The 16,466-nt window shown below is 49.4% G+C and overlaps 1 protein-coding gene across 2 annotated transcripts in view; it reads left to right on the plus strand.

Moving 5' to 3' along the window:
• The window catches only part of LOC140305220 (son of sevenless homolog 1-like), a 51,171-nt gene that overhangs the window by 2,110 nt on the left and 32,595 nt on the right, over positions 1 to 16,466 (plus strand). For both annotated transcript variants that reach the window (XM_072383971.1, XM_072383972.1), the window contains exons 2-8: positions 3,175 to 3,300; positions 10,209 to 10,340; positions 10,474 to 10,638; positions 10,726 to 10,935; positions 13,836 to 13,979; positions 14,064 to 14,174; positions 14,344 to 14,442. In XM_072383971.1, the coding sequence (XP_072240072.1) occupies positions 3,175 to 3,300; positions 10,209 to 10,340; positions 10,474 to 10,638; positions 10,726 to 10,935; positions 13,836 to 13,979; positions 14,064 to 14,174; positions 14,344 to 14,442 (987 nt within the window). The remainder of the gene's footprint in view (positions 1 to 3,174; positions 3,301 to 10,208; positions 10,341 to 10,473; positions 10,639 to 10,725; positions 10,936 to 13,835; positions 13,980 to 14,063; positions 14,175 to 14,343; positions 14,443 to 16,466) is intronic.

Genomic DNA, 16,466 nt, shown 5'->3' on the forward strand with positions numbered 1-16,466 from the left:
GTATGCATCCTGTTTTCATCTGAATGCCACTGAGAGCGTTCATTAACGGCCTTTATAAACCAAACTAGTGACATTCAGACTCCAGTTTGCAGGATTCTGATCTCTCTGTAGTCCTCCAAAGAATCCCTGAACACACCAGAGGGAGGTCCAAACACTGAAGAGACCTTTAAAGGGCCAGAATGATATGGTTCTCAGGCTCAGTTCTGTATCTAGTACCGGCCTTTTATCACAACTAGAAACACTTTACTCAAAGGTGTGTTGTACAGGTGAGCTTTGCAGATGACTCAGTTACCTGAACAGACTCTGCTGGCCCACACCTCAATTAAATTCAAATAAATTCAGGGTTAGGTAGCTGAGGTCCCCCAGCCCTTCTCACCGTGGGATCAATGCTTATTCCCTTCAAAAGGAGTGTATCAACTCTGTAAAAGCACAATGGATAATAAATATGTACAATAAAAGTTCACATCAAACCCTTAACAAGACAATTTCTTCCTGAAGCTTTGAAGTCCAACAAAGAAGCAGAAAGTTCTGAGTCATCCAGGTCTTTATGTCTTGAAGACAGGCTTGTAGTCTGACCAACCTGTAGGTTTCATCTGGTTTCATAGATAAGTACAGCTGAGTATCATCAGCATAACAATGGAAATTTAGGCCATGCTGTCTGATAATGTTACCTAATGGAAGCATGTATAAAGTAAAAAGAATCGGTCCAAGCACAGAACCCTGAGGAACTCCATGACTTACTCTGGTGTGTGAGGAAGATTCTTCATTTACAAGAACAAACTGGAATCTATCAGATAAATATGACTTAAACCAGCCTAATGCAGTTCCTTTAATCCCAATAACATGTTCAAGTCTCTGTAACAGAATGCTGTGATCGATCGTATCAAATGCAGCTCTGAGATCCAACAGGACAAGAAACAAGTCCGCTATCAGAAGCTAAGAGGAGATCATTGGTAACTTTCACCAGTGCTGTTTCTGTGCTATGATGCACTCTGAATCCTGACTGAAACTCTTCAGACAGATTATTTCTATGTAAATGATCACAAAGTTGAACTTTAGACAAAAAAGGGAGATTGGATATAGGTCGATAATTAGCCAACACTTCTGAATCAAGAGTAGGATTTTTAAGTAAAGGTTTAATTACAGCAACCTTCAAAGTCTGAGGTACATATCCTGTCAACAAAGACCGATTGATCAGATCCAATATGAAAGTATTGATTAAGGGGAAATCCTCCTTGAACAGTCTGGTTGGGATTGGGTCTAAAATACAAGTTGATGGTTTAGAAGAGACTATTGCTGTTGTTAGCTCAGAGAGATCAACTGGGCAGAAGCTCTAAATACAATTCAGGTCCTAAAGATACTTCTAAAGCTGCTCTACTTGATGATACATCAGTGATAATAGTGGGAAGGATTCCATTAATCTTCCTCTGATAGAAACTATTTTATTGATGAAGAATCTCATGAAATCATCACTGCTGAGAGTTAAAGGAATACATGGCTCAACAGAGCTCGGACTCTTTGTCAGCCTGGCAGCAGCGCTGAAGAGAAACCTGGGATTGTTCTTATTCTCTTCTATCAATAATGAATAATAAGCAGTTCTAGCTTTACGAAGTGCTTTCTTATACGTTATTAAACTATCTTTCCAGACTAATTGAGACTCTTCTAAATTAGAGGAACGCCACTGTCTCTCCAGCTTTCTTCAGTCTGCTTTAAAGCAGCTGTGAATTATACCAAGGAGCCAACCTCTTCTGACTGATTACCTTCCTTTTCAGAGGGGCAACATTGTCCAGTGTTGTACGCAGTGAAGCTGTAGTGCTGTCAACAAGAGAGTCAAGTTCTACTGGAGTAAAGTTTAGGTAGCCGTCCTCTGTCATATCAGCACATGGCAGTGAAGAAAAGGATGATGAAATCAACTCTTTAAATCTGGTTACAGCATTCTCTGACAGACACCTTCTATATGTAGAATTCTTCTCAGAAGCTGTATAGTCAAGTAATGTAAATTCAAAAGTTATTAAAAAATGGTCAGACAAGACAGAGTTATGAGGGAACACTGTTAACTGTTCACTCTCAGTGCCATAAGTCAAAGGTCAAGGGTGTGATTAAGGCAGTGAGTCGGTCTGTGAACACTTTGATTAATTGATTAGTAATCTGAAGTTAGCTGCAGCTCCTCTTCCTGTTCACACAGAAACTGGGTTTCAGGTTGTTGTTTCTGCCCTCCTCCACCAGGTGGCAGCACAGAACTAGTCCACCTGCAGGTAAAACAGAGCAGTGCATGCTGGGAGCGCTTTGCAGACCACATGGTCTCAGAGGCCGCCCCCATCAGGTGATTGAATGTTGTATCAGAACAGGCAGCGATCAATAGACTGATCACCTGGTGTTTGATTGTCACACAGTTTGGTTTCTGATTAGTTTGAATTGTTACTATATTGATTTAACTGTCTCTGTGTGTGTGTCTCTGTGTGTGTCTGTGTCTGTGTGTGTGTGTCTGTGTGTGTGTGTGTGTGTGTGTGTGTGTGTCTGTGTGTGTGTGTCTGTGTGTGTGTCTGTGTCTGTGTGTGTGTGTGTGTCTGTGTGTGTGTGTGTGTGTGTGTGTGTGTGTGTGTGTGTGTGTCTGTGTGTGTGTGTGTGTGTCTGTGTGTGTGTGTGTCTGTGTGTGTGTGTGTGTGTGTGTGTGTGTCTGTGTGTGTGTCTGTGTCTGTCTGTGTGTGTCTGTGTGTGTGTGTGTCTGTGTGTCTGTGTGTGTGTGTCTGTGTGTGTGTGTGTGTGTGTGTGTGTCTGTGTGTGTGTGTGTGTGTCTGTGTGTGTGTGTGTGTGTGTCTGTGTCTGTCTGTGTGTGTCTGTGTGTGTGTGTGTCTGTCTGTGTGTGTCTGTGTGTGTGTGTGTGTGTGTGTGTCTGTGTCTGTCTGTGTGTGTGTGTGTCTGTGTGTGTGTGTGTGTGTGTCTGTGTCTGTCTGTGTGTGTGTGTCTGTGTGTGTCTGTGTGTGTGTGTGTGTGTCTGTGTGTGTGTGTGTGTGTCTGTGTGTGTGTGTGTGTGTGTCTGTGTCTGTCTGTGTGTGTGTGTCTGTGTGTGTCTGTGTGTCTGTGTGTGTGTGTGTGTCTGTGTCTGTCTGTGTGTGTGTGTCTGTGTGTGTCTGTGTGTCTGTGTGTGTGTGTGTGTGTGTGTGTGTGCTGCAGGTACTGAACCAGGTGCACCCTAATCTGAAATCCCACCAGGAGGCGCTTCAGTACATCGAGGAGCTAATCCTGAACCTGCTCAGCATGCTGTGTCAGGCTCAACCACGCACGGTGCAGGATGTGGAGGTGACCACACACTCATGCACAAAGCAGTTTCTATGTTAAAATAAACATTTACAACAATTAAAGTGTCACATGATCCTTCTGTAAATCAACAACAACCAGTTATAACCTGCAGTTTGGTCAAGAAGTCAGACGGAATGTTAAGACGCCATTTAGACCACCTCACACCGGACATTTGGACCACCTCACACCGGACATTTAGACCACCTCACACCGGACATTTAGACCACCTCACACCGGACATTTAGACCACCTCACACCGGACATTTGGACCACCTCACACCGGACATTTGGACCACCTCACACCGGACATTTGGACCACTTCACACCGGACGTTTGGACCACCTCACACCGGACATTTAGACCACCTCACACTGGACATTTAGACCACCTCACACCGGACATTTAGACCACCTCACACCGGACATTTAGACCACCTCACACCGGACATTTAGACCACCTCACACCGGACGTTTGGACCACCTCACACCGGACATTTAGACCACCTCACACCGGACGTTTGGACCACCTCACACCGGACATTTAGACCACCTCACACCGGACGTTTGGACCACCTCACACCGGACGTTTAGACCACCTCACACCGGACATTTAGACCACCTCACACCGGACATTTAGACCACCTCACACTGGACATTTAGACCACCTCACACCGGACGTTTAGACCACCTCACACCGGACATTTAGACCACCTCACACTGGACATTTAGACCACCTCACACCGGACATTTGGACCACTTCACACCGGACGTTTAGACCACCTCACACCGAACATTTAGACCACCTCACACCGGACGTTTAGACCACCTCACACCGGACATTTAGACCACCTCACACCGAACATTTAGACCACCTCACACCGGACATTTGGACCACCTCACACCGGACATTTGGACCACCTCACACCGGACGTTTAGACCACCTCACACCGGACATTTAGACCACCTCACACCGGACATTTGGACCACCTCACACCGGACATTTAGACCACCTCACACCGGACATTTAGACCACCTCACACCGGACATTTAGACCACCTCACACCGGACATTTGGACCACCTCACACCGGACATTTGGACCACCTCACACCGGACATTTGGACCACCTCACACCGGACATTTGGACCACCTCACACCGGACATTTAGACCACCTCACACCGGACATTTGGACCACCTCACACCGGACATTTAGACCACCTCACACCGGACATTTAGACCACCTCACACCGGACATTTAGACCACCTCACACCGGACATTTAGACCACCTCACACCGGACATTTAGACCACCTCACACCGGACATTTAGACCACCTGACACCGAACATTTAGACCACCTCACACCGGACATTTGGACCACCTCACACCGGACATTTAGACCACCTCACACCGGACGTTTGGACCACTTCACACCGGACATTTGGACCACCTCACACCGGACGTTTAGACCACCTCACACCGGACATTTGGACCACTTCACACCGGACATTTGGACCACCTCACACCGGACATTTAGACCACCTCACACCGGACATTTGGACCACCTCACACCGGACGTTTAGACCACCTCACACCGGACATTTGGACCACTTCACACCGGACATTTAGACCACCTCACACCGGACATTTGGACCACCTCACACCGGACATTTGGACCACCTCACACCGGACATTTGGACCACCTCACACCGGACGTTTGGACCACCTCACACCGGACATTTGGACCACCTCACACCGGACGTTTAGACCACCTCACACCGGACATTTAGACCACCTCACACCGGACGTTTAGACCACCTCACACCGGACGTTTGGACCACCGGACATTTGGACCACTTCACACCGGACATTTGGACCACCTCACACCGGACATTTGGACCACCTGACACCGGACATTTAGACCACCTCACACCGGACATTTAGACCACCTCACACCGGACATTTGGACCACCTCACACCGGACATTTGGACCACCTCACACCGGACGTTTGGACCACCTCACACCGGACATTTGGACCACCTCACACCGGACGTTTAGACCACCTCACACCGGACATTTAGACCACCTCACACCGGACGTTTAGACCACCTCACACCGGACGTTTAGACCACCTCACACCGGACGTTTGGACCACCGGACATTTGGACCACTTCACACCGGACATTTAGACCACCTCACACCGGACGTTTGGACCACCGGACATTTGGACCACCTCACACCGGACATTTAGACCACCTCACACCGGACGTTTAGACCACCTCACACCGGACGTTTGGACCACCGGACATTTGGACCACCTCACACCGGACATTTGGACCACCTGACACCGGACATTTAGACCACCTCACACCGGACATTTAGACCACCTCACACCGGACATTTGGACCACCTCACACCGGACATTTAGACCACCTCACACCGGACATTTAGACCACCTCACACCGGACGTTTAGACCACCTCACACCGGACATTTAGACCACCTCACACCGGACATTTGGACCACCTCACACCGAACATTTGGACCACTTCACACCGGACGTTTGGACCACCTCACACCGGACGTTTAGACCACCTCACACCGGACATTTGGACCACCTCACACCGGACATTTAGACCACCTCACACCGAACATTTAGACCACCTCACACCGGACATTTAGACCACCTCACACCGGACATTTAGACCACCTGACACCGGACATTTAGACCACCTCACACCGGACATTTAGACCACCTCACACCGGACATTTAGACCACCTCACACCGAACATTTAGACCACCTCACACCGGACATTTAGACCACCTCACACCGGACGTTTGGACCACCTCACACCGGACATTTAGACCACCTGACACCGGACATTTAGACCACCTCACACCGGACATTTAGACCACCTCACACCGGACATTTAGACCACCTCACACCGGACATTTAGACCACCTGACACCGGACATTTAGACCACCTCACACCGGACATTTAGACCACCTCACACCGGACATTTAGACCACCTCACACTGGACATTTAGACCACCTCACACCGGACATTTAGACCACCTCACACCGGACATTTAGACCACCTCACACCGGACATTTAGACCACCTCACACCGGACATTTAGACCACCTCACACCGAACATTTAGACCACCTCACACCGGACATTTAGACCACCTCACACCGGACATTTAGACCACCTCACACCGGACATTTAGACCACCTGACACCGGACATTTAGACCACCTCACACTGGACATTTAGACCACCTCACACCGGACATTTAGACCACCTGACACCGGACATTTAGACCACCTCACACCGGACATTTAGACCACCTCACACCGGACGTTTGGACCACCTCACACCGGACATTTAGACCACCTCACACCGGACATTTAGACCACCTCACACCGGACATTTGGACCACCTCACACCGAACATTTAGACCACCTCACACCGGACATTTAGACCACCTCACACCGGACATTTGGACCACCTCACACCGGACATTTGGACCACTTCACACCGGACGTTTGGACCACCTCACACCGGACATTTGGACCACCTCACACCGAACATTTAGACCACCTCACACCGGACATTTAGACCACCTCACACCGGACATTTAGACCACCTCACACCGGACATTTAGACCACCTCACACCGGACATTTAGACCACCTCACACCGGACATTTAGACCACCTCACACTGGACATTTAGACCACCTCACACCGGACATTTGGACCACCTCACACCGGACATTTGGACCACCTCACACCGGACATTTAGACCACCTCACACCGGACATTTGGACCACCTCACACCGGACATTTAGACCACCTCACACCGGACATTTGGACCACCTCACACCGGACATTTGGACCACCTCACACCGAACATTTAGACCACCTCACACCGGACATTTAGACCACCTCACACCGGACATTTAGACCACCTCACACCGGACATTTAGACCACTTCACACCGGACATTTAGACCACCTGACACCGGACATTTAGACCACCTCACACCGGACATTTAGACCACCTCACACCGGACATTTAGACCACCTCACACCGGACATTTAGACCACCTCACACCGGACATTTAGACCACCTCACACCGGACATTTGGACCACCTCACACCGGACATTTAGACCACCTCACACCGGACATTTAGACCACCTCACACCGGACATTTAGACCACCTCACACCGGACGTTTAGACCACCTCACACCGGACATTTAGACCACCTCACACCGGACGTTTAGACCACCTCACACCGGACGTTTAGACCACCTCACACCGGACGTTTAGACCACCTCACACCGGACATTTGGACCACCTCACACCGGACATTTAGACCACCTCACACCGAACATTTGGACCACTTCACACCGGACGTTTGGACCACCTCACACCGGACATTTAGACCACCTGACACCGGACATTTAGACCACCTCACACCGGACATTTAGACCACCTCACACCGGACGTTTAGACCACCTCACACCGGACATTTGGACCACCTCACACCGGACATTTAGACCACCTCACACCGAACATTTAGACCACCTCACACCGGACATTTGGACCACCTCACACCGGACATTTAGACCACCTGACACCGGACATTTAGACCACCTCACACCGGACATTTAGACCACCTCACACCGGACGTTTGGACCACCTCACACCGGACATTTAGACCACCTGACACCGGACATTTAGACCACCTCACACCGGACATTTAGACCACCTCACACCGGACATTTAGACCACCTCACACTGGACATTTAGACCACCTCACACCGGACGTTTGGACCACTTCACACCGGACGTTTGGACCACCTCACACCGAACATTTAGACCACCTCACACCGAACATTTAGACCACCTCACACCGGACATTTGGACCACCTCACACCGGACATTTAGACCACCTCACACCGGACATTTAGACCACCTCACACTGGACATTTAGACCACCTCACACCGAACATTTAGACCACCTCACACCGGACATTTAGACCACCTCACACCGGACATTTAGACCACCTCACACCGGACATTTAGACCACCTCACACCGGACGTTTGGACCACCTCACACCGAACATTTAGACCACCTCACACCGGACATTTGGACCACCTCACACCGGACATTTGGACCACTTCACACCGGACGTTTGGACCACCTCACACCGAACATTTAGACCACCTCACACCGGACATTTAGACCACCTCACACCGGACATTTAGACCACCTCACACCGGACATTTAGACCACCTCACACCGGACATTTAGACCACCTCACACTGGACATTTAGACCACCTCACACCGGACATTGGGACCACCTCACACCGGACATTTGGACCACCTCACACCGGACATTTAGACCACCTCACACCGGACATTTAGACCACCTCACACTGGACATTTAGACCACCTCACACCGGACATTTGGACCACCTCACACCGGACATTTGGACCACCTCACACCGGACATTTAGACCACCTCACACCGGACATTTGGACCACCTCACACCGGACATTTAGACCACCTCACACCGGACATTTAGACCACCTCACACCGAACATTTAGACCACCTCACACCGGACATTTAGACCACCTCACACCGGACATTTAGACCACCTCACACCGGACATTTGGACCACCTCACACCGAACATTTAGACCACCTCACACCGGACATTTAGACCACCTCACACCGGACATTTAGACCACCTCACACCGGACATTTAGACCACCTCACACCGGACATTTGGACCACCTCACACCGGACGTTTAGACCACCTCACACCGGACATTTAGACCACCTCACACCGGACATTTAGACCACCTCACACCGGACATTTAGACCACCTCACACCGGACATTTAGACCACCTCACACTGGACATTTAGACCACCTCACACCGGACATTTGGACCACCTCACACCGGACATTTGGACCACCTCACACCGGACATTTAGACCACCTCACACTGGACATTTAGACCACCTCACACCGGACATTTAGACCACCTCACACCGGACATTTAGACCACCTCACACCGGACATTTAGACCACCTCACACCGGACATTTGGACCACCTCACACCGGACATTTGGACCACTTCACACCGGACGTTTGGACCACCTCACACCGAACATTTAGACCACCTCACACCGGACATTTAGACCACCTCACACCGGACGTTTAGACCACCTCACACCGGACATTTAGACCACCTCACACCGGACATTTAGACCACCTCACACCGGACGTTTAGACCACTTCACACCGGACATTTAGACCACCTCACACCGGACATTTGGACCACCTCACACCGGACATTTAGACCACCTCACACCGGACATTTAGACCACCTCACACCGGACATTTAGACCACCTCACACCGGACATTTAGACCACCTCACACTGGACATTTAGACCACCTCACACCGGACATTTGGACCACCTCACACCGGACATTTAGACCACCTCACACCGGACATTTAGACCACCTCACACCGGACATTTGGACCACCTCACACCGGACATTTAGACCACCTCACACCGGACATTTAGACCACCTCACACCGGACATTTAGACCACCTCACACCGGACATTTGGACCACCTCACACCGGACATTTAGACCACCTCACACCGGACGTTTGGACCACCTCACACCGGACATTTGGACCACTTCACACCGGACATTTAGACCACCTCACACCGGACATTTAGACCACCTCACACCGGACGTTTGGACCACCTCACACCGGACATTTAGACCACCTCACACCGGACATTTAGACCACCTCAGAGTTTGGATCTTTTGGTTTCGTTCCTGTTCTCACCTTCCTTTCATTTCTCTCATCAGGAGCGCGTTCAGAAGAGCTTTCCTCATCCGATTGATAAGTGGGCGATCTGTGATGCTCAGGCGGCCATCGAGAAGAAGAAGAGGAGGAACCCGCTGGCTCTGCCTGTCGACAAGATCCACCCCCTGCTGAAGGTTCCCTTTCACTTCGTGCTCATCATCTCTTTTATCACACAGGGTTACTGATTCGACACCTTGCCCCATCTCCCATGATCCCCTGCACTGCCTCGGTCTGCTCTGACTGCCTTCCATGATTTCTTGTCCTCAGGAGGTCCTGGGCTATAAGATCGACCACCAGGTGTCTGTATACATGGTGGCTGTGTTGGAGTACATCTCTGCTGACATCCTGAAATTGGCAGGAAACTATGTGAAGAATATCCGACACTATGACATCACAAAGCAGGATATCACCGTGGCGATGTGCGCCGACAAGGTGCCGAAACACGCTCTATAATCAAAGCTCTTCTCTCCGTGTGTCGCCAAAGTACATACGTGTGTACGTGTGCGTGTGCGTGTGCAGGTGCTGATGGACATGTTCCACCAGGATGAGGACGACATCAGCGGCTTTCCCCTGATGGATGAGGAGCCGTCGGCCAATGAGGAGCAAAGTTATTATGAGCTGGTTCGGACCTTCATGGCGGACGGGCGTCAGTACCTGAGACAGCTTAACCTGCTTATCAAGGTGTTCAGGGAGCCCTTTGCCTCCAGCCACATGTTGTTCTCCCAACACGTACGTATGAGACGGCACCTGACTGATCATTACACTGATCATTACACTGATCATTACACTGATCACTGATCATTACACTGATCACTGATCATTACACTGATCATTACACTGATCATTGATCATTACACTGATCATTACACTGATCACTGATCATTACACTGATCATTGATCATTACACTGATCATTGATCATTACACTGATCATTACACTGATCATTGATCATTACACTGATCATTACACTGATCACTGATCATTACACTGATCATTGATCATTACACTGATCATTGATCATTACACTGATCATTACACTGATCATTGATCATTACACTGATCGTTACACTGATCATTGATCATTACACTGATCATTACACTGATCACTGATCATTACACTGATCACTGATCATTACACTGATCATTGCACTGATCATGTGATTGATCATTGCACTGATCATGTGATTGATCATTACACTGATCATGTGATTGATCATTACACTGATCACTGATCGTTACACTGATCATTTGACTGATCATTGATCATTACACTGATCATGTGATTGATCATTACACTGATCATGTGATTGATCATTTGACTGATCATTGATCATTACACTGATCATTACACTGATCACTGATCATTACACTGATCATTACACTGATCATGTGATTGATCATTTGACTGATCATTGATCATTACACTGATCATTTGATTGATCATTACACTGATCGTGTGATTGATCGTGTGATTGATCGTGTGATTGATCGTTACACTGATCATTTGACTGATCATTACACTGATCATTGATCATTACACTGATCATTGATCATTACACTGATCATTGATCATTACACTGATCATTGATCGTTACACTGATCACTGATCGTTACACTGATCATTTGACTGATCATTGATCATTACACTGATCATTTGATTGATCATTACACTGATCGTGTGATTGATCGTGTGATTGATCGTGTGATTGATCGTTACACTGATCATTTGACTGATCATTACACTGATCATTGATCATTACACTGATCACTGATCGTTACACTGATCATTTGACTGATCATTGATCATTACACTGATCATTGATCATTACACTGATCATTTGATTGATCATTACACTGATCATTACACTGATCATTGATCATTACACTGATCATTACACTGATCATTACACTGATCATTACACTGATCATTGATCATTACACTGATCATTACACTGATCATTGATCATTACACTGATCATTTGATTGATCGTGTGATTGATCGTGTGATTGATCGTTACACTGATCACTGATCGTTACACTGATCATTGATCATTACACTGATCATTACACTGATCATTGATCATTACACTGATCATTTGATTGATCGTGTGATTGATCGTGTGATTGATCGTGTGATTGATCGTGTGATTGATCATTACACTGATCATTACACTGATCATTGATCATTACACTGATCATTACACTGATCGTTACACTGATCATTGATCATTACACTGATCATTACACTGATCATTGATCATTACACTGATCATTTGACTGATCATTGATCATTACACTGATCATTACACTGATCACTGATCATTACACTGATCATTTGACTGATCATTGATCATTACACTGATCATTACACTGATCGTTACACTGATCATTGATCATTACACTGATCATTTGACTGAACATTGATCATTACACTGATCACTGATCGTTACACTGATCATTTGACTGATCATTGATCATTACACTGATCATTACACTGATCACTGATCATTACACTGATCATTTGACTGAACATTGATCATTACACTGATCATTACACTGATCGTTACACTGATCATTGATCATTACACTGATCATTTGACTGAACATTGATCATTACACTGATCACTGATCGTTACACTGATCATTTGACTGATCATTGATCATTACACTGATCATTACACTGATCATTGATCATTACACTGATCATTTGATTGATCATTACACTGATCGTGTGATTGATCGTGTGATTGATCGTGTGATTTATCGTGTGATTGATCGTGTGATTGATCGTTACACTGATCATTTGACTGATCATTACACTGATCATTACACTGATCATTGATCATTACACTGATCATTGATCATTACACTGATCATTGATCATTACACTGATCATTGATCATTACACTGATCGTTACACTGATCATTGATCATTACACTGATCGTTACACTGATCATTGATCATTACACTGATCATTTGATTGATCGTGTGATTGATCGTGTGATTGATCGTGTGATTGATCGTGTGATTGATCGTGTGATTGATCGTTACACTGATCATTACACTGATCGTTACACTGATCATTGATCATTACACTGATCATTTGACTGATCATTGATCATTACACTGATCATTTGATTGATCATTACACTGATCGTGGGATTGATCGTGTGATTGATCGTGTGATTGATCGTTACACTGATCATTTGACTAATCATTACACTGATCATTACACTGATCATTGATCATTACACTGATCATTGATCATTACACTGATCATTACACTGATCATTACACTGATCATTGATCATTACACTGATCATTACACTGATCATTACACTGATCATTACACTGATCATTACACTGATCATTACACTGATCATTACACTGATCATTGATCATTACACTGATCATTACACTGATCATTACACTGATCATTACACTGATCATTGATCATTACACTGATCATTACACTGATCGTTACACTGATCATTACACTGATCGTTACACTGATCATTGATCATTACACTGATCATTACACTGATCGTGTGATTGATCGTGTGATTGATCGTGTGATTGATCGTGTGATTGATCGTGTGATTGATCGTGTGATTGATCTGTCCTGCAGGACGTGGACAGCATCTTTAGCCGGATCGTTGACATCCACGAGGTGACGGTGAAGCTTTTGGGTTTGGTTGAGGACACGGTTGAGATGACTGATGAAGGAAGCCCTCATCCTCTGGTGGGGAGCTGTTTTGAGGACCTGGCTGAGGTGGGCACACCTGGGGAACTAATTGATCGATCGCTTGGTCGGTTGACAGATCTGGTTCCATGTGTTATGTGATTTAATTGACAGGAGTTGGCCTTTGACCCCTACGAGACATATGCGCAGGATGTCTTGCGGCCTGGCTTCCACGAACACTTCCTGAGTCAAGTGTCCAAACCAGGAGCCGCCTTCCACCTGCAGGTAAGCCCCGCCCCCTGTACGTCTGATTGGTCTGTGGTCATGTGACCTCTGTCATGTTATTGTGCTGCGGTTAGCTGCTGGTAATAAATGATTAAAGCTCCTCAGGATGCAGCCAAGCACAGAGATCTTTGTTTCCTGAACTGAAGCCTCTGTGTGTCTGTGTTCTCAGTCCATCTGTGAAGGCTTTAAAGAGGCTGTTCAGTATGTCCTGCCCAGACTGCTGCTCACCCCTGTTTACCACTGCCTGCACCTGTTCGAAATCCTCAAGGTGAGCCTCCACACCTGCTTGTACATCATACTGTCAGTTGGTAGCTGGAGCCGGTCTGTACAGGTTACATCTCAATAAACTCAGTAATGTTACCTGCTCTCAGCTCTGAATGTTCCAGCTGATCAAACTGACTCGTCAGCTGCTGACTTGGCAGGTAGGTGACCACATTGCATTGTCATGGCAACAGTGAGACAGGGATTGTGGGATGGTGACACCATCTTCAAAACCTTTTGTGGCCTCTGAACGAGAAAAAGAACCTCAGGATGGGAGGGGTTGGATGGGATGGGAGGGGTTGGATGGGATGGGAGGGGAGGGGGTTGGATGGGATGGGAGGGGAGGGGCGGGGGTTGGATGGGAGGGGTTGGATGGGAGGGGTTGGATGGGATGGGTTGGATGGGAGGGGCGGGGGTTGGATGGGATGAGTTGGATGGGAGGGGCGGGGGTTGGATGGGATGGGAGGGGTTGGATGGGATGGGAGGGGTTGGATGGGATGGGAGGGGTTGGATGGGAGGGGAGGGGTTGGATGGGAGGGGAGGGGGTTGGATGGGAGGGGTTGGATGGGAGGGGCGGGGGTTGGATGGGATGGGTTGGATGGGAGGGGCGGGGGTTGGATGGGATGGGAGGGGTTGGATGGGAGGGGAGGGGGTTGGATGGGAGGGGTTGGATGGGAGGGGCGGGGGTTGGATGGGATGGGTTGGATGGGAGGGGCGGGGGTTGGATGGGATGGGATGGGAGGGGCGGGGTTGGATGGGATGGGATGGGATGGGAGGGGTTGGATGGGAGGGGCGGGGCGGGGGTTGGATGGGATGGGAGGGGAGGGGCGGGGGTTGGATGGGAGGGGGTTGGATGGGAGGGGCGGGGGTTGGATGGGAGGGGTTGGATGGGAGGGGCGGGGGTTGGATGGGATGAGTTGGATGGGAGGGGCGGGGGTTGGATGGGATGGGAGGGGTTGGATGGGAGGGGCGGGGGTTGGATGGGAGGGGCGGGGGTTGGATGGGATGAGTTGGATGGGAGGGGCGGGGGTTGGATGGGATGGGAGGGGTTGGATGGGAGGGGCGGGGGTTGGATGGGATGGGAGGGGTTGGATGGGATGGGAGGGGTTGGATGGGAGGGGAGGGGGTTGGATGGGAGGGGTTGGATGGGAGGGGCGGGGGTTGGATGGGATGGGAGGGGTTGGATGGGATGGGAGGGGTTGGATGGGAGGGGAGGGGTTGGATGGGAGGGGCGGGGGTTGGATGGGATGGGAGGGGTTGGATGGGATGGGAGGGGTTGGATGGGAGGGGAGGGGTTGGATGGGATGGGAGGGGTTGGATGGGATGGGAGGGGTTGGATGGGAGGGGAGGGGTTGGATGGGAGGGGAGGGGGTTGGATGGGAGGGGTTGGATGGGAGGGGCGGGGGTTGGATGGGATGGGTTGGATGGGAGGGGCGGGGGTTGGATGGGATGGGAGGGGTTGGATGGGAGGGGAGGGGGTTGGATGGGAGGGGTTGGATGGGAGGGGCGGGGGTTGGATGGGATGGGTTGGATGGGAGGGGCGGGGGTTGGATGGGATGGGATGGGAGGGGCGGGGTTGGATGGGATGGGATGGGATGGGAGGGGTTGGATGGGAGGGGCGGGGCGGGGGTTGGATGGGATGGGAGGGGAGGGGCGGGGGTTGGATGGGAGGGGGTTGGATGGGAGGGGCGGGGGTTGGATGGGAGGGGTTGGATGGGAGGGGCGGGGGTTGGATGGGATGAGTTGGATGGGAGGGGCGGGGGTTGGATGGGATGGGAGGGGTTGGATGGGAGGGGCGGGGGTTGGATGGGATGGGAGGGGTTGGATGGGATGGGAGGGGTTGGATGGGAGGGGAGGGGTTGGATGGGAGGGGAGGGGGTTGGATGGGAGGGGTTGGATGGGAGGGGCGGGGGTTGGATGGGATGGGAGGGGTTGGATGGGATGGGAGGGGTTGGATGGGAGGGGAGGGGTTGGATGGGAGGGGAGGGGGTTGGATGGGAGGGGTTGGATGGGAGGGGCGGGGGTTGGATG

Source organism: Leuresthes tenuis, unplaced genomic scaffold (genome assembly GCF_036924035.1).
Source record: "Leuresthes tenuis unplaced genomic scaffold, fLeuTen1.0.hap1 SCAF_4, whole genome shotgun sequence".
In the NCBI taxonomy this organism is placed as follows: Eukaryota; Metazoa; Chordata; class Actinopteri; order Atheriniformes; family Atherinopsidae; genus Leuresthes; species Leuresthes tenuis.